At 49.4% G+C, this 19,252-nt stretch overlaps 1 protein-coding gene across 1 annotated transcript in view; it reads left to right on the forward strand.

Annotated features, from left to right (window-relative positions):
* The first annotated feature begins 7,021 nt into the window (after positions 1-7,021).
* Positions 7,022-19,252, forward strand: part of pgm3 (phosphoglucomutase 3) — a 29,042-nt gene continuing 16,811 nt past the window's right edge. The window contains exons 1-4 of the mRNA XM_070869996.1: positions 7,022-7,074; positions 11,168-11,363; positions 13,975-14,132; positions 17,088-17,171. Of these exons, the coding sequence (XP_070726097.1) occupies positions 11,189-11,363; positions 13,975-14,132; positions 17,088-17,171 (417 nt within the window). The 5' untranslated portion in view covers positions 7,022-7,074; positions 11,168-11,188. The remainder of the gene's footprint in view (positions 7,075-11,167; positions 11,364-13,974; positions 14,133-17,087; positions 17,172-19,252) is intronic.

Below are 19,252 nucleotides of genomic sequence, written 5' to 3' on the forward strand. Positions count from 1 at the left end.
CTCCCTGCCCCCGGTCTCCTCTCTCTTCTCCCTGCCCCCGTCTCTCTCTCTCTCTCTCTCTCCCTGCCCCCGTTCTCTCTCTCTCTCCCTGCCCCCGGTCTCCTCTCTCTCTCTCTCCTGCCCCCGTCTCTCTCTCTCTCTCCCTGCCCCGGTCTCTCTCTCTCTCTCTCTCTCTCTCCCTGCCCCCGGTCTCTCTCTCTCTCTCCTGCCCCCGTCTCTCTCTTTCTCCCTGCCCCCGCTCTCTCTCTCTCTCTCCCTGCCCCCGGTCTCTCTCTCTCTCTCCCTGCCCCCGGTCTCTCTCTCTCTCTCCCTGCCCCCGGTCTCTCCTCTCTCCCTGCCTCTCTCTCCCTCCGCCCCCTGTCTCTCTCTCTCTCTCTCCCTGCCCCCGGTCTCTCTCTCTCTCTCCCTGCCCCGGTCTCTCTCTCTCTCTCTCTCCCTGCCCCCGGTCTCTCTCTCTCTCTCCCTGCCCCCGGTCTCTCTCTCTCTCTCTCTCCCTGCCCCCGGTCTCTCTCTCTCTCTCTCCCTGCCCCCGGTCTCTCTCTCTCTCTGCCGGCTCTCTCTCTCCCTGCCCCCGGTCCTCTCTCTCTCTCTCTCCCTGCCCCCGGTCTCTCTCTCTCTCTCTCCCTGCCCCCGGTCCTCTCTCTCCTCTCCTGCCCCCGGTCTCTCTCTCTCTCTCCCTGCCCCGGTCTCTCTCTCTCTCTCTCTCCCTGCCCCCGGTCTCTCTCTCTCCTCCTCCCTGCTCTCTCTCTCTCTCCCCTGCCCCCGTCTCTCTCTCTCTCTCCTCTCCCTGCCCCGTCTCTCTCTCTCTCCTCCCAGTCCCTCTCTCTCTCTCTCTCCTCTCTCTGCCCCCAGTCTCTCTCTCTCCTCTCACTCCCAGTCTTTCTCTCTCTCTGCCTCCCAGTCTCTCTCTCTCTCTCTCTCTCTCTCTCTGCCTCCCCAGTCTCTCTTCTCTCTCTCTCTCTCTCTCTCTCTCTCTCTCTCACTCCCAGTCTTCTCTCTCTGCCTCCCTGCTTCTCTCTCTCTCTCTCTCTCTCCCAGTCTCTCTCTCTCTCTCTCTGCCTCCCCCAGCTCTCTCTCTCTCTCTCTCTGCCTCCCTAGGTCTCTCTCTCGGCTCTCACTCCCAGTCTCTCTCTCTCTCTCTCTCTGCCTCCCCAGTCCTCCCTGTCTCTCTCTCTCTCTCTCTCTGCCTCCCTAGTCTCTCTCTCTCTCTCTCTCGTCTCTCTCTCCCAGTCTCTCTCTCTCTCTCTCTCTCTCTGCCTCCCAGTCTCTCTCTCTCTCTCTGCCTCCCCAGTCTCTCTCTCTCTCTCTCTCTCTCTCTCTCTCTCTCTCTGCCCCAGTCTCTCTCTCTCTCTCTCTCTCTCTCTCTCTCTCTCCCCAGTCTCTCTCTCTCTCTCTCTCTCTCACTCCCAGTCTCTCTCTCTCTGCCTCCCTAGTCTCTCTCTCTCTGCCTCCCTAGTCTCTCTCTCTCTCTCTCGCTCTCACTCCCAGTCTCTCTCTCTCTCTCTCGCTCTCACTCCCAGTCTCTCTCTCTCTCTCTCGCTCTCTCTCTCTGCCTCCCCAGTCCTCTCTCTCTCTCTCTCTCTCTCTCTCTCTCCCTAGTCTCTCTCGCTCTCACTCCCAGTCTCTCTCTCTCTCTCTCTCTCTCTGCCTCCCCAGTCTCTCTCTCTCTCTCTTTCTCTGCCTCCCCAGTCCTCTCTCTCTCTCTCTCTGCCTCCCTAGTCTCTCTCGCTCTCTCTCCCAGTCTCTCTCTCTCTCTCTCTCTCTCTCTCTCTCTCTCTCTCTCTCTGCCTCCCCAGTCCTCTCTCTCTCTCTCTGCCTCCCTAGTCTCTCTCGCGCTCACTCCCAGTCTCTCTCTCTCTCCCTCCCCAGTCTCTCCTCTCTCTCGCTCTCTGCCTCCCAGTCTCTCTCTCTCTCTCGCTCTCTGCCTCCCTAGTCTCTCTCTCTCTCTCTCTCTCTCTCTCTCTCTCTCTTCGCTCTCACTCCAGTCTCTCTCTCTCTCTCTCTCTCTCTCTGCCTACCCAGTCTCTCTCTCTCTCTCTCGCTCTCTCTCACCACCAGTCTTTCCCTCGCTCTCTCTCCCTGCCCCAGTCTCTCTCTCTCTCCCTGCTCCCGATCTCTCTCTCCCTGCCCCGATCTCTCTCTCTCCCTGCCCCAGTCTCTTTTCTCTCTCCCTGCCCCGGTCTCTCTCTCTCTCTCCCTGACCCCGGTCTCTCTCTCTCTCCCTGCCCCCGGTCTCTCTCTCTCTCTCTCCCTGCCCCCGGTCTCTCTCTCTCTCTCTCTCCCTGCCCCCAGTCTCTCTCTCTCTCTCTCCCTGCCCCCGGTCTCTCTCTCTCCCTGCCCCCGGTCTCTCTCTCTCTCTCCCTGCCCCCGGTCTTCTCTCTCTCTCTCCCTGCCCCCGGTCTCTCTCTCTCTCTCCTGCCCCCGGTCTCTCTCTCTTCTCTCCCTGCCCCCGGTCTCTCTCTCTCTCTCCCTGCCCCCGGTCTCTCTCTCTCTCTCCCTGCCCCCGGTCACTCTCTCTCTCTCCCTGCCCCGGTCTCTCTCTCTCTCTCCCTGCCCCCGGTCTCTCTCTCTCTCTCCCTGCCCCCGGTCTCTCTCTCTCTCTCCCTGCCCCCGGTCTCTCTCTCTCTCTCCCTGCCCCCGGTCTCTCTCTCTCTCTCCCTGCCCCCGGTCTCTCTCTCTTTCTCCCTGCCCCCGGTCTCTCTCTCTTTCTCCCTGCCCCCGGTCTCTCTCTCTCTCTCCCTGCCCCCGGTCTCTCTCTCTCCCTGCCCCCGGTCTCTCTCTCTCTCTCTCTCCCTGTCCCCGGTCTCTCTCTCCCTGCCCCCGGTCTCTCTCTCTCTCTCCCTGCCCCGGTCTCTCTCTCTCTCTCTCTCTCTCCCCTGCCCCGTCTCTCTCTCTCTCCCTGCCCCTGTCTCTCTCTCTCTCTCTCACTGCCCCGGTCTCTCTCTCTCTCTCTCCCTGCCCCCGGTCTCTCTCTCTCTCTCTCTCTGCCCCCCGGTCTCTCTCTCTCTCTCTCTCTCTCTCCCTGGCCCCGGTCTCTCTCTCTCTCCCTGCCCCCGGTCTCTCTCTCTCTCTCCCTGCCCCCGGTCTCTCTCTCTCCTCCTGCCCCCGGTCTCTCTCTCTCTCTCCCTGCCCCCGGTCTCTCTCTCTCTCTCCCTGCCCCCGGTCTCTCTCTCTCTCTTCCCTGCCCCCGGTCTCTCTCTCTCTCTCCTGCCCCCGGTCTCTCTCTCTCTCTCCTGCCCCCGGCTCTCTCTCTTTCTCCCTGCCCCCGGTCTCTCTCTCTCTCTCTGCCTCCCCAGTCTCTCTCTCGCTCTCACTCCCAGTCTTTCTCTCTCTCTGCCTCCCCAGTCTCCCTCTCTCTCTCTCTCTCTCTCTCCGCCTCCCCAGTCTCTCTCTCTCTCTCTCTCTGCCTCCCCAGTCTCTCTCTCGCTCTCACTCCCAGTCTTTCTCTCTCTCTGCCTCCCCAGTCTCTCTCTCTCTCTCTCTCTCTCTGCCTCCCCAGTCTCTCTCTCTCTCTCGCTCTCACTCCCAGTCTCTCTCTCTCTCTGCCTCCCTAGTCTCTCTCTCTCTCGCTCTCACTCCCAGTCTCTCTCTCTCTCTCTCTGCCTCCCCAGTCCTCTCTCTCTCTCTCTCTCTCTGCTCCCTAGTCCTCTCTCGCTCTCACTCCCATCTCTCTCTCTCTCTCTCTCTCTCTGCCTCCCCAGTCTCTCTCTCTCTCGCTCTCTGCCTCCCAGTCTCTCTCTCTCTCTCTCGCTCTCACTCCCAGTCTCTCTCTCTCTCTCTCTCTCTCTGCCTCCCCAGTCCTCTCTCTCTCTCTCTCTGCCTCCCCAGTCTCTCTCTCTCTCTCTCTCTCTCTCTCTCTCTCTGCCTCCCCAGTCTCTCTCTCTCTCTCGCTCTCACTCCCAGTCTCTCTCTCTCTCTGCCTCCCTAGTCTCTCTCTCTCTCTGCCTCCCTAGTCTCTCTCTCTCTCTCGCTCTCACTCCAGTCTCTCTCTCTCTCTCGCCTCTCTCTCTGCCTCCCCAGTCCTCTCTCTCTCTCTCTCTCTGCCTCCCTAGTCTCTCTCGCTCTCACTCCCAGTCTCTCTCTCTCTCTCTCTCTGCCTCCCCAGTCTCTCTCTCTCTCTCGCTCTCTGCCTCCCTAGTCTCTCTCTCTCGCTCTCACTCCCAGTCTCTCTCTCTCTCGCTCTCACTCCCAGTCTCTCTCTCTTTCTCTGCCTCCCCAGTCTCTCTCTCTCTCTCTCTGCCTCCCTAGTCTCTCTCGCTCTCTCTCTCACAGTCTCTCTCTCTCTCTCTCTCCTCTCTCTCTCTGCCTCCGCAGTCCTTCTTCTCTCTCTCTCTCTGCCTCCCTAGTCTCCTCTCTCTCTCCCTCCCCAGTCTCTCTCTCTCTCTCGCTCTCTGCCTCCCCAGTCTCTCTCTCTCTCTCGCTCTCTGCCTCCCTAGTCTCTCTCTCTCTCTCTCTCTCTCTTCGCTCTCACTCCCAGTCTCTCTCTCTCTCTCTCTCTCTCTCTCTGCCTACCCAGTCTCTCTCTCTCTCTCTCGCTCTCTCTCACCACCAGTCTTTCCCTCGCTCTCTCTCCCTGCCCCAGTCTCTCTCTCTCTCCCTGCTCCCGATCTCTCTCTCTCCCTGCCCCGATCTCTCTCTCTCCCTGCCCCAGTCTCTTTCTCTCTCCCTGCCCCCGGTCTCTCTCTCTCTCTCCCTGCCCCCGGTCTCTCTCTCTCTCTCCCTGACCCCGGTCGGTCTCTCTTTCTCCCTGCCCCCGGTCTCTCTCTCTCTCTCCCTGCCCCCGGTCTCTCTCTCTCTCTCTCCCTGCCCTCAGTCTCTCTCTCTCTCTCTCCCTGCCCCCGGTCTCTCTCTCTCTCTCTCCCTGCCCCCGGTCTCTCTCTCTCTCTCCCTGCCCCCGGTCTCTCTCTCTCTCTCCCTGCCCCCGGTCTCTCTCTCTCTCTCCCTGCCCCCGGTCTCTCTCTCTCTCTCCCTGCCCCCGGTCTCTCTCTCTCTCTCCCTGCCCCCGGTCTCTCTCTCTCTCTCCCTGCCCCCGGTCTCTCTCTCTCTCTCCCTGCCCCCGGTCTCTCTCTCTCTCTCCCTGCCCCCGGTCTCTCTCTCTTTCTCCCTGCCCCCGGTCTCTCTCTCTCTCTCCCTGCCCCCGGTCTCTCTCTCTCCCTGCCCCCGGTCTCTCTCTCTCTCTCTCTCTCCCTGTCCCCGGTCTCTCTCTCCCTGCCCCCGGTCTCTCTCTCTCTCTCCCTGCCCCCGGTCTCTCTCTCTCTCTCTCTCTCCCTGCCCCGTCTCTCTCTCTCTCTCCCTGCCTCCTGTCTCTCTCTCTCTCTCTCTCACTGCCCCCGGTCTCTCTCTCTCTCTCTCTCCCTGCCCCCGGTCTCTCTCTCTCTCTCTCTCTCCCTGCCCCCGGTCTCTCTCTCTCTCTCTCTCTCCCTGCCCCCGGTCTCTCTCTCTCTCTCTCTCTCTCTCTCCCTGCCCCCGGTCTCTCTCTCTCTCCCCCTGCCCCCGGTCTCTCTCTCTCTCTCCCTGCCCCCGGTCTCTCTCTCTCTCTCCCTGCCCCCGGTCTCTCTCTCTCCCTGCCCCCGGTCTCTCTCTCTCTCTCCCTGCCCCCGGTCTCTCTCTCTCTCTCTCTCTCTCTCTCTGCACCCGGTCTCTCTTTCTCTCCCTGCCCCCAGTCTCTCGGTCTCGCCCCCCCGGTCTCGCCCCCCCCCCGGTCTCTTTCCCCCCCGCCCCCCCGGTCTAACTCTCACATGCGCAGAATGGACACAAAAAACTTACTGCAAATTATCATTCTGAATTTTTATCATCTCTCGGAAGGATTGACCATTTAGGGAAATATTGTGGAGGTTAAAAAGAATACCCTGCTGGAGATTTCAAATAAAAGTTAAACTTGCCTAATGGAACCCTAATCATACAACGGTGATGTAGCAGACAGACATTCCCTGTGGTAGAGCTCCCCCTCGGCAGGAGGCAGGATTGGCCATTCAGCTGCAGTCAGGCCAGTGCCATAAAGAATTAGTCACAACAAATTGATCCTTGCTGAATCTGTACTGCTCCCTAATGACAGAATTTGTGTCTCTGGTTTTCTGATCATTAGCAATGTGTTTTGATTTGAACCAACAGTGCTCAACCTCAAAGAACATACCCTGCATTGGCCGGATATAATCAGCATGTTACTAAATAGAACAAAGGCTTTGGTCAATCTAAGCCTGATTCAGACGCTTGTTCTAATACCCTACTGTCAGGAAGGAACACTGTGCACACACGCACATTGATGAAGTTTTCAGAGTGTGAATGGAAGCATTCACTTTCTCAATGTTGAGGGAGTCTGCAGCAAGTTTATAACGTGCCCAGGAGGTTCAACAAAACGCTGTGAATGTGCCCTCCGTGTGGTGTCACACCTGAGGCGCGCGAGACCTTCTCTGTGAGGGACACTTCACCTTTGTATGGCAAAATCAGATCAGGGATATGACTCTGAACTGGTATAAAGTGAGTATTTGTGTGGTGCTGTGAATCAGAAGCCTCTTTGTAGTGATGCAAAAGTGACGTTATGTCTGCTCTCAAAGACCTCTGGAAGAAATATATAGAAATTTGGGGTGTCCATGCGTCGTAACATTTTTTCTGGCCATCTGACTTGACGACACAATTGTCTCCTGGTTAGCATCTGAACAGATTTTGAATTTCTGGCACCATGTATAAATCTGTAGCCTGTGTTTCTAGAATTATGCAACACTGAATCAGTTGTTAAACCTTTTTTAAAACTAACTTTGTAACTCAGGAGATTATGCCCAGAAAAAGGCTTAAATGATTGTAGGTATACTGGCACCAGTATCCCACTATTTTTGATAATTCAGTATTTTATTGAAATGTAGAACAAACCGTTAGGTATTGCATCACAAAAATATTGAACCTTACATCACTTAGATCAAAGTCGTAAACTAAACAACCGTGCTTGTATTTTCAACTATTCATGATATTGCTCCCTCTTTTTCTACCCTTTTCTCTTATTTCATCTAATTCTTATGTATCTTCCCTTATAGGTAATCTTGTCTCACTGTGCTCTCCACCTTTCCTCCTAATTCCAAGGTATTAGACTGGTCTGTGTCCATATACCAAATAAAATCTGATTTAATATCTGATATAGGTTTCCAGGTGTTTGTGTAGATACTTAATTGTTCCTTTGATTTCGAGGCTACTCTTTATTTTCTCTCATTTATTTCCATGGCCACATTCTTTCCTTCTGGAGATGTTGACTCCTTGCTCGATTCCAGTGCCACAAATAGCAGTTAGTTTCTGGTGCTGTGCCCTGAAATAGAGCTGCCCCCTAGTGGACTACTGATGTACTGCAACTACTGATGTAAATAATAAAGGAGCATGTGGCAAGGTTCATTTTGTTGGGCTGGCCTGTAGAGTTCAGCTTTGCAGTACAGCCATGTGTTAACCAGGCCAGGCATATCTTCCTGGCCTCTGAAGTGCTCTTCTCTAAATGTAACCTAGTGTGACTGACATCATATGGCAGTTCTGTCTCTAACATCTGCCCAAAATACTGGGTTATTAGTTTCCAAAATCCCCCTCCCTGAACATGTGATGTGAGTCTGTGCTGACCGCTTTGCGCTTCCCTCTTTCGGTCTGTGTTCTTCCCCTGTAGACCGTGATCATCATCATAAGTGGTCCCTCGTATCGAGGATGACTTGCTTCCACACCGAAAAGGGATGAGTTCACAGGTGTTTCAATGAAGGACCTAATATTCCAGGTCCTGAGCTACATCCTGAAGGGTCCCCATCACGGGGTGGAGGGGCGGGGTGTTCCCCATCACGGGGGGACTGGGCGGTTCCCCATCACGGGAGGGGGGGTTCCCTATCACGGGGGGACGGGGGGGGTTCCCCATCACGGGAGGGGGGGTTCCCCCAGGGGGGGGGGTTCCCCCATCACGGGGGGGGGGTCCCATCGTGGGGTGGGGAATTCGGCGATGGTGGAGGTTTCGGTGATGGTAGAACAAACTTGTGCTGCTATGAAAGAGGTTTTATTACAATGTTTTGAATGTTAACACTACTTTGTAGAAAATGTGCTTTGAGCATTAAAACAGATCCCACAAAGTGTTAAGTTGTGCTTTCTGACACCAACTTCGATCCTCCATTTCCCATTGGTTGAAGCCCCTCAATGGCAGGACCTCACTTGGAAGGCACAACATTGTAGACTTCAAAATTCAAATCCAATGTTGTAAAATTTTTAATTATTTTGTGAACGAGAACTCTCCTTACTGCTTCCCCATGGTTCAAGTTTATTCATTGAAATATAGACCTGACATCATAACTTTTCCATGAACGTAAAATCAGTAATCTACAGCAAGCCATTAAAAGGAAAAACTCGAAACTGAGTTTAAAGTATTGAAAAACCCAAATCGAATCATAATACAGAAAGGGGAAGTTATTCAAATAATGGCAAATGGTTTAAAGCAAGACCTTTCAAAATACTTAAGTTCTCATTCTCAAGATTAGTTCAGCGCATTTATATGAAACTTTCTAAAGCAAAGCCAAACTAAATGCCAAAGAAATGGAAACAAAGATGATTAGTAAAGGGCCAGGATTACTTCTCAGTATATATTCTTCTGAGAGGCAATTGTTTGCTCCTCTAAAACAGTTTTATATACTCATTTTCCAGATTGTTGCAAGGCAGCTGGAGTAAGGAGGATCCTTGTTCCCCAGGGCCCCATCCGTTAGTTGTGGTGGGATCACTGCCATTGCCTGTTCTGTTGAGCCAAGGCGATCTCCGAGGTTTGAAACATAAGAACAGGAATAGGCTATTCAGCCTCTTGAGCCAGTTGCGCCATTCAGTTAAATCATGGCTGATCTGTATCTCAAATCCATGTACCCACCCTGGCTCCATATTCCTTGATACCCATGGCTAGCAAAAATCTATCGATCTCCGATTTAACATTTGTAATTGTGCGAGCGTCCAGTACTTTTTTGTGGGAAATTGTGAGAATGTCACATCTCTACTGCCCTTTGCCTGAAGATGTGTTTCCGAACTTCTCTCCTGAATGGCCTGGCTCTGATTATGTCCTCTTGTCTTCGACTCCCACGCCAGCAAAAAATGTTTCTCTCTACCTACCCACTACCCGATCAATTCCTTTCAAAATACTCAATCAAATCACTCCTTAACCTTCGATGTTCCAGGGAATACGTCTAGTTTATGTCGTCATTGCCTCCTAATTTAACCCTTGGAGCCCTGGTAACATTCTAGTGAATCTGTGATACTTCCTGTGCTGGACTATGGAATTAACACATTGGCTGCTTCTCTTTTCCCGGAAATATTGTACACTAGATCGGGGATGAGATTAAAAATACTGGGGCAACGATGAGCCAGCTAAACAGACCTAGCAGGTGAATTTGGGAATTGCGCAGATCAAAACTTGACGCAAGGTCAGACGTTTGTGCTTTGACTGGCAAGCGATCAAAAGGCATTTCATCCAGAAGGTCACCGAAAGTGTCCAGCACAGCCATCAGCTGTTTTGAGAATAGCTATCTTATCTAAGTGATAACAACAACAACTTGTATTTATATAGCGTCTTTAATGTAGTGAGAGTACGGTAATCCTTGCCACTGGACCAAGACCTAGCTCTGTCAAGCCCGTGTGGTGGTTGGTGTGCAACGGCCACCCCACGTTAAAAGAATCCACGCACAGACATCTTCCACCCTTCAGGATGTAGTTCGGGTTCTTCGTTCGAAACATCTGTAAATTCATCCTTTTTTTTGGCGTGGAAGCAAGTCATCCTTGTTTTGAGGGACCGTCTATGATGATGATTAATGTAGTGAAACATCCCAAGGCGCTTCACAGGAGTATTTAAAAATTTGACACCGAGCCGCATAAGTAGAAATTAGCGCTGGAAGTATGTTTGAAGGAGGAATGAGAGGTGGAGAGGTTTAGGGAGGGAGTTCCAGAGCTTGGGGCCGAGGCAACAGAAGGCACGGCCACCAATGGTTGAGCGATTATAATCAGGGATTCTCTAGAGGGCAGAATTAGAGGAACGCAGAGGTTGCGAACAGTGTGGTTCAGCCTCAGACAGGAGTTCGGGAGAGGGATGCAGTCAGTGGCTAGGGAATGGAGTTTGTGGCAGGGACCAAAATTAATGGCTTCGTTCTTCCCAATATTCAATGGAGAAAATTTCTGCTTATTTAGAACCGGATGTCAGACAAGCAATCTGACAACTGAAGGGGTCGAGAGAAGTGGTGGTGAGGTAGAGCTGGGTGTCATCGGCATACATGTGGAAACTGACGCTGTGTTTTCGGATGATGTTGCCAAGGGGACATGTAGATGAGAAATAGGAGGGGCCCAAGGACAGATCCTTGGGAGACACCAGAGGTAACTATGCCGGGGCGGGAAGAGAAGCCGTCGCAGGTGATTCTCTGGCTACGATTAGATAGTTAAGTATGGAACCAGGCGCGTGCAGTCCCACCCAGCTGGACAAAGGTGGAGAGGCGTTGGAAGAGGATAGGAGTGGTCAATTGTATCAAAGGCTGCAGAGAAATCGAGAAGGACGAGGAGGGATAGTTTGCCTTTGTCACAGTCACAAAGGATGTCGTTTGTGACTTTGATGAGAGCCGTTTCGGTAATGGGGCAGAAACCGGATTGGAGGGATTCAAACATGGAATTGCGGGAAAGATGGGCACGGATTTGGGAGGTGACAACATGTTCAAAGACTTTGGAGAGGAAAGGGAGGTTAGAGATGGAGCGATAGTTTGCAAGGACAGACGGATCGATGGGTTGGTTTTTTGAGGATACGGGTAATGACGGCAGATTTGAGGGAGAGGGGGACTGTACCTGAGGAGAGAGAACTGTTAACAATGTCAGCTAACATGGAATAAGGTGTGACTGTTTAAAACAGGCAAAAGTCAGTAAAGGTCTCGCTTCACTGTTCTGATATGCATCAACTGCTGTGCAAGCTTGAAGTGGTTTCTTATATTATCCAAACTGCCAATCTACTGATTGGTCTAATATTTTAAACATTGAAAAAAAACGATTAATGTTGAAGGTGCGATTAATTTGCTACACATAGTCCAGTGAGGATGATTATGATATGCTGACTACAGCTGTATTGGTTTTTCTGATTAAATGGAGCCTGTGCGATTAGCCTCAAACACGTTTTACTGATGTATTTCAATATTCCGTGTATCCACAGAAACCTTGCCATCCAGAAGAAATGAGGCAACTGAATGTGGATGGGGCAAATGGTATTGGTGCACTGAAGCTTCAGGAATTGGAGCCTTACCTCAAGAACAAACTGCTGTTAAAGGTGCACAATGATGGTACAAGTGGCAAACTCAACTACCTCTGTGGAGCGGATTTTGTAAAAGTTCAGCAGAAGCCACCTCAAGGTAAGTCATGGAATGAAAAGCTTTTGTAAAATGGAACGGATCAAGACATGTTTACAAGAGGCAGCCATTTGACCCATCATGTGTTTTCCCCTGCTGCCTATATTTCTTTGCTTCAACTTAGGCCAGAAAAAGCAGCCTGCTCCAAAAAAACGGCGCAAATCATTGGGGAAAATGGAGCCCATAGTCTTTCCCTATTCACTCTATCAAAACCCTTCATAATTTGAAAAACAGCTTCATTATCCTTTCAGCATTCTCTGTTCCAGTGGAAACTGTCCCAGGATCTCCAGTCTCTCCTCATAACTAGAGTTTTTCATCATCCTGGTGAATTTACACTGTACATTCTCTGTGATCTTTCTGTTGTGACTTACCCAAGAGGATAATGCCTGTTTCAGTGAATAACATGTAGCTTTTTAAAATTTCACTACTTACACTTAGAATACTGTCTATACAGTACATAGACTAGATATTAGTCCTTACTTGCGTGCTGTCAAAAGTGCTGCTACTAAGATTCTTTCTTGGTTTTGACACTTATAAAATGTATCCTTCAAACTTCACAGCATTGCTACTTCGTATTGACGTCGTTTTAACTCCATTAACAGAAATAAATTCTCCTCCTAAGGGCACGTCACTATTTTTCTCAGAATTGTGCTTTCCAGATTGTTATAAGAACATAAGAAATAGGAACAGGAGTAGGCCCTTTGGCCCCTCGAGCCTGCGCCGCCATTCAATAAGATCATGGCTGATCCGATCATGGACTCAGCTCTACCTCCCTGCCCGCTCCCCATAACCCTTTATTCCCTTAACACTCAAAAATCTGTTATCTCTGCCTTAAATATATTCAATGACCCAGCCTCCACATCTCTCTGGGGCAGAGAATTCCACAGATTTCCAACCCTCTGAGAGAAGAAATTCCTCCTCATCTCAGTTTTAAATGGGCAGCCCCTTATTCTGAGACTATGCCCCCTCGTTTTAGTTTCCCCTATGAGTGGAAATATCCTCTCTGCATCCATCTTGTCCAGCCCTCTCGTTATCTTATATGTTTCGATAAGATCACCTCTCATTCATCTGGACTCCAATGTGTATAGGCCCAACCTACTCAACCTATGCTCATAAGTCAATCTCCTCAACTCCAGAATCAACCTAGTGAACCTTCTCTGAACAGCCTCCAAGGCAAGTATATCCTTCCTTAAATACGGAGACCAAAACTGTACACAGTACTCCAGGTGTGTCCTCACCAATACCCTGTACAGTTGTAGCAGGACTTCTCTGCTTTTATACTCTACCCCCCTTGTAATAAAGGCCAACATTCCATTTGCCTTCCTGATCACTTGCTGTACCTGCATACCAACTGTTTGTGTTTCATGCACAAGTACCCCCAGGTCCCTCTGTACTGCAGCACTTTGCAATTTTTCTCCATTTAAATTATAATTTGCTTTTCTATTTTTTCTGCCAAAGTGGATAACCTCACATTTTCCCACATTATACTCCATCTGCCAAATTTTTGTCCACTCACTTAGCCTGTCTATATTTCTTTGCAGATTTTTTGTGTCCTCACAATTTGCTTTCCCATCTATCTTTGTATCATCAGCAAACTTGGCTACATTACACTCGGTCCCTTCATCCAAGTCATTAATATATATTGTAAATAGTTGAGCACCCAGCACTGATCCCTGCGGCACCCCACTAGTCACTGATTGCCAACTGGAAAATGATCCATTTATCCCAACTCTCTTTTCTGTTAGTTAGCCAATCCTCTATCCATGCTAATATATTATCCCCAACCTTTTATGTGGCACCTTATCGAATGCCTTCTGAAAATCCAAATACACATCCACTGGTTCCCCCTTATCCACCCTGCTCGTTACATTCTCAAAGAACTCCAGCAAATTTGTCAAACATGATTTCCCTTTCATAAAACCATGCTGACTCTGCTTGATTGAATTATGCTTTTCCAAATGTCCTGCTACTGCTTCCTTAATAATGGACTCCAGCATTTTTCCAACGGCAGGTGTTAGGCTAACTGGTCTATAGTTCCCTGCTTTAAGTCTGCCTCCTTTTTTAAATAGGGGCATTATATTTGCGGTTTTCCAATCCGCTGGGATCTCCCCAGAATCCAGGGAATTTTGGTAAATTACAACCAGTGCATCCACTATCCCTGCAGTCACTTCTTTTAAGACCCGAGGATGCAGTCAGGTCCAGGTCATGTTAATATATAGGATCTGGAGGTAAAAACAGAAAAAGCTGCAAACACTCAGCAGGTCAGGCAGCATCTGTGGAGAGAGAAATAGGGTTAACGTTTCAGGTCGGTGACAAAAATTATAGCAAATTACAGGATCTGGAGAGGTTATTGGAGCAGTTGTGAAGGACGAACGATATGCCAGAGTCTATCGCAGTAACTCCGTTCTAAACTGTTTCATCGCTGTGTTGGTTACAATTTAAAAACTACCACAATAGATCCCTGTTTGACGAGCTGAGATTGGTAAAGGAGGAGGTTGTGTTAGTTTGTAACTTTAATCTTTGCGGGCTGCCTTCTGACTGAAAGGATTGTTTGTGTTTAACCATGCCTTATTGATGAGGAAAATGTTAACGGCCACATTCTCAATTGCTGCAGGCTTAGACATGAAGGCCAATGAACGCAGCTGTTCATTTGACGGTGATGCAGATAGAATTGTTTACTATTATATCGACCAATCTGGCTGCTTCCACCTTCTTGATGGAGATAAGATCGCAACCTTAATTACTACATTTCTGAAGGAACTTCTTGCGCAGGTAAAACTTTCCTGTACAGCTAACTATGTTGATATATTCGTACCAACACAGATATTGCTGGGCTCAGTCAGCATCTGTGGACAGGCCGGATAAGTTAACGCTTCATGTACATCATAGGCGGTCCCTTGAACGAGGATGACTTGTTTCCACGAGAGTTTGCAGATGTTTCAATGAAGGACCCGACATTCCAGTCCTGAACTCCAGTTGAGGGAGTGGAAGATGCCTGTGCGTGGATTTTTTAACGTGTGGTGACTGTTGCACACCAGCCGCCACACGGGCTTGACAGAGCTAGGCCTTTATCCAGTGGCAAGGGTTAACCAGGACTAATGGAGACCTGCTCTGTGCACGGACGTAGTGCATGCACACATTGCAGTGTGGGCTGGCCCATGCTGCCCCTGGGCCCTCGGCTCTTCTGGGCCCTGTACCCTCATTTGCCACACCTCCGCCAGGATGTTCCAGGGTCCGGCGCTCCAGCTCTAATTATAGCCCCGACCTGCGGGGGTGTTCTCACACAGGTCGGGGTGGCCCATGATGTAAGATACAGACCCTTCATTGTAACTGTCTGATGAAGGGTCAACACCGAAAGCCGTAACTCAGTTGTTCTGTCCACACATGCTGACTGACCTGTGTGTTTCCAGCATTTGCTGCTTCTGCTTCAGATTTTCCACACCTGCAATTTTTTTTTGTTAATATTCATAAACTGTATTTAAAATGTAAAAAAATTAAATAAAAATAAACATACAATGTACATCAGAACAAATATGTATTGGAGGTCATCAGTTTTGAAACCAAGGGTTACATTTATATGATCGTCCTGACGTTTATTAAGCTCTATCAAAAATCGGAGAGCAACTTATTATTTAAATGGAGAAAAATTGCATAATGCTGCAGTACAGCGGGACCTGGGGGTCCTGGTGCATGAAACACAAAAGGTTAGTATGCAGGTGCAGCAAGTGATCAGGAAGACCAATGGTATCTTGGCCTTTATTACAAAGGGGATGGAGTATAAAAACATAAGAAATAGGAACAGGAGTAGGCCATACAGCCCCTTGAGCCTGCTCCGCCATTCAATAAGATCATGGCTGATCTGATCATGGACTCAGGTCCACCTCCCTGCCCGTTCCCCACAACCCCTTATCCCCTTATCGTTTAAGAAACTGTCTATTTCTGTCTTAAATTTATTCAATGTCCCAGCTTCCACAGCTCTCTGAGGCAGCGAATTCCACAGATTTACAACCCTCTGAGAGAAGAAATTTCTCCTCATCTCAGTTTTAAATGGGCGACCCTTTATTCTAAGATCATGCCCTCTAGTTCTAGTCTCCCCCATCAGTTGAAACATCCTCTCTGCATCCACCTTGTCAAGCCCCCTCATAATCTTATACGTTTCGATAAGATCACCTCTCATTCTTCTGAATTCCAATGAGTAGAGGCCCAACCTACTCAACCTTTCCTCATAAGTCAACCCCCTCATCCCCAGAATCAACTGAGTGAACCTTCTCTGAACTGCCTCTAAAGCAAGTATATCCTTTCGTAAATATGGAAACCAAAACTGCACGCAGTATTCCAGGTGTGGCCTCACCAATACCCTGTACAACTGTAACAAGACTTCCCTGCTTTTATACTCCATCCCCTTTGCAATGAAGGCTAAGATTCCATTGGCCTTCCTGATCACTTGCTGTACCTGCATACTATCCTTTTGTGTTTCATGTACAAGTACCCCCAGGTCCCGCTGCACTGCAGCACTTTTCAATTTTGTCCATTTAAATAATAACTTGCTCTTTGATTTTTTTCTGCCAAAGTGGATGACCTCATATTTTCCTTCATTATATTCCATCTGCCAAATGTTTACCCACTCACTTAGCCTGTCTATATTCCTTTGCAGATTTTTTGTGTCCTCCTCACAATTTGCTTTCCCACCCATCCTTTTTATCATCAGCAAACTTGTCTGCATTACACTCGGTCCATTCATCCGTCATTAATATAGATTGTAAATAGTTGGGGTCCCAGCACTGATCCCTGCGGCACCCCACTAGTTATTGATTGCCAACCAGAGAATGAACCATTTATCCCAACTCTCTGTTTTCTGTTAGTTAGACAATCCTCTATCCATGCTAATATATTACCCCCAACCTAGTAAACTTTTATCTTGTGTAGTAACCTTTTATGTGGCACCTTATCGAATGCCTTCTGGAAATCCAAATACACCACATCCACTGGTTCCCCTTATCCACCCTGCTCGTTACATCCACAAAGAACTCCAGCAAATTTGTCAAACATGATTTCCCTTTCATAAAACCATGCTGACTCTGCTTGATTGAATTATACTTTTCCAAATGTCCTGCTACTGCTTCCTTAATAATGGACTCCAGCATTTTCCCAACGACAGATGTTAGGCTAACTGGTCTATAGTTTCCTGCTTTCTGTCTGCCTCCTTTTTTAAATAGAGCGGTTACATTTGTAGTTTTCCAATCCACTGGGACCTCCCCAGAATCCAGGGAATTTTGGTAGATTACAACCGATGCATCCACTATCTCTGCAGCCACTTCTTTTAGGATCCTAGGATGTAAGCCATCAGATCCAGGGGACTTGTCTGCCTTTAGTCCCATTATTTTACCGAGTACTACTACTTTAGTGATAGTGATTGCATTAAGTTCCTCCCTCCCTATAGTACCTTGATTATCCACTATTGGGATGTTTTTAGTGTCTTCTACCGTGAAGACCGATAGAAAATATTTGATCAAAGTCTCTGCCATTTCCCTGTTCCCCATTATTAATTCCCCAGTCTCATCCTCTAGTCTCATCCTCACGGTCACAAAGGATGTCATTTGTGACTTTGATGAGAGCCGATTCGGTACTGTGGTAGGGGTGGAAAGCAGATTGGAGGGATTCAAATATGGAGTGGACTGTGAGTGAATATTGACGGTAGAGCTAATTGTCCTCTCTTTTATTGCTCAGGCAGATTTGGATTTGCATATAGCAGTGGTGCAGACTGCTTATGCAAATGGAAGCTCAACAAGATACATTGAAGAGGTCATGAAGGTAATAACATTCTGAGATTGGATTATTTCTCAACTTTAGTAGTTTCAAAAGTTGCTTCTAACATATTTTAGTAACATCCTCTGAATTAAATTATGTGTGACTTTACTGGACAGACTTTCAACTATCGGTGCAGAAAGGAACACAACAAATCAGGTTTTAAAAAATTAGTTCCTGGAATGTGGGCACCGCTGGCAAGGCCGGCATTTATTGCCCATCCCTAATTGCCCTTGAGAAGGTGGTGGTGAGCTGCCTTCTTGAACCGCTGCAGTCTGTGTAGTGATGGTACTCTCATATGGAGGACGTTCCAAGGTTCTGACCCAATGACAATGAAGGAACGGCGATATATTTCCAAATCAGGATGGTGTGTGACTTGGAGGGGAACGTGGAGGTGGTGGTGTTCCCATGCACCTGCTGCCCTCGTCCTTCTAGGTGGTAGAGGTTATGGATTTGGGAGGTGCTGCCAAAGAAGCCTTGGTGGGTTGCTGCAGTGCATCTTATAGATGGTACACACTGCAGCCACGGTGCGTCGGTGGTGGAGGAAGTGAATGTTTAAGGTGGTGGATGGGGTGCCAATCACGCGGGCTGCTTTGTCCTGGATGGTGTCGAGCTTCTTGAGTGTTGTTGGAACTGCACTCATCCAGGCAAGTGGAGAGTATTCCATCACACTCCTGACTTGTGCCTTGTAGATGGTGGAAAGGCTTTGGGGAGTCAGGAGGTGAGACACTCGCCGCAGAATACCCAGCCTCTGACCTGCTCTTGTTGCCACAGTATATTTATGTGGCTGGTCCAGTTAAGTTTCTGATCAATGGTGACCCCCAGGATGTTGATGGTGGGGGATTTGGCGATGGTAATGCTGTTGAATGTCAAGGGGCGGTGGTTAGACTCTCACTTGTTGGAGATGGTCATTGCCTGGCACTTGTGTGATGCGAATGTTACTTGCCACTTATCACCCCAAGCCTGAATGTCCTCCAGGTGTTGCTGCATTCAGGCATGGACTGCTCCATTACCTGAGTAGTTGTGAATGGAACTGAACACTGCAATCATCAGCGAACATCCCCACTTCTGACCTTATGATGGAGGGAAGGTCATTGATGAAGCAGCTGAAGATAGTTGGGCCTAGGACACTGCCCTGAGGAACTCCTGCAGCGATGTTCTGGGGCTGAGATGATTGGCCTCCAACTACCACAACCATCTTCCTTTGTGCTAGGTATGACTCCAGCCAGTGGAGAGTTTTCTCCCTGATTCCCATTGACTTTAGTTTTACTTGGGCTCCTTGATGCCACACTCGGTCAAATGCTGCCTTGATGTCGAGGGCAGTCACTCTCACCTCACTTCTGGAATTCAGCTCTTTTGTCCATGTTTGGACCAAGGCTGTAATGAGATCTGGAGCCGAGTGATCCTGGCAGATCCCAAACTGAGCCTCTGTGAGCAAGTTATTGGTGAGTAAGTGCCACTTGATAGCACTGTCGACAACACCTTCCATCACTTTGCTGATGATTGAGATTTGACTGATGGAGTGGTAATTGGCCGGATTGGATTTGTCCTGTTTTTTGTGGGCAGTTTTCCACATTGCCAGGTAGATGCCAGTGTTGTAGCTGTACTGGAACAGCTTGGCTAGAGGCGCGGCTAGTTCTGGAGTACAAGTCTTCAGCACATCAGCTGGGATGTTGTCAGGGCCCATAGACTTTGCTCTCTCCAGTGCGCTCAGTCGTTTCTTGATATCACGTGGAGTGAATCGAATTGGCTGAAGACAGGATGGTGATGGTGGGGACCTCAGGAGGAGGCCGAGACTGATCATCCACTCGGCACTTCTTGCTGAAGATGGTTGGAAATGCTCAGCCTTGTCTTTTGCACTCACGTGCTGGTCTCCACCATCATTGAGGATGGGGATATTCATGGAGCCTCCTCCTCCTGTCAGTTGTTGAATGGTCCACCACCATTCAGGACTGTAGAGCTTCAATCTGATCCATTGATTGTGGGATCGCTTAGCTCTGTCTCAGGCATGCTGCTTCCGCTGTTTAGCATGCATGTAGTCCTGTGTTGGAGGTTCCCCAGGTTGGCACCTCATGTTTAGGTACATC

The sequence above is a fragment of the Pristiophorus japonicus genome, unplaced genomic scaffold, assembly GCF_044704955.1.
Source record: "Pristiophorus japonicus isolate sPriJap1 unplaced genomic scaffold, sPriJap1.hap1 HAP1_SCAFFOLD_1074, whole genome shotgun sequence".
NCBI lineage: Eukaryota > Metazoa > Chordata > Chondrichthyes > Pristiophoridae > Pristiophorus > Pristiophorus japonicus.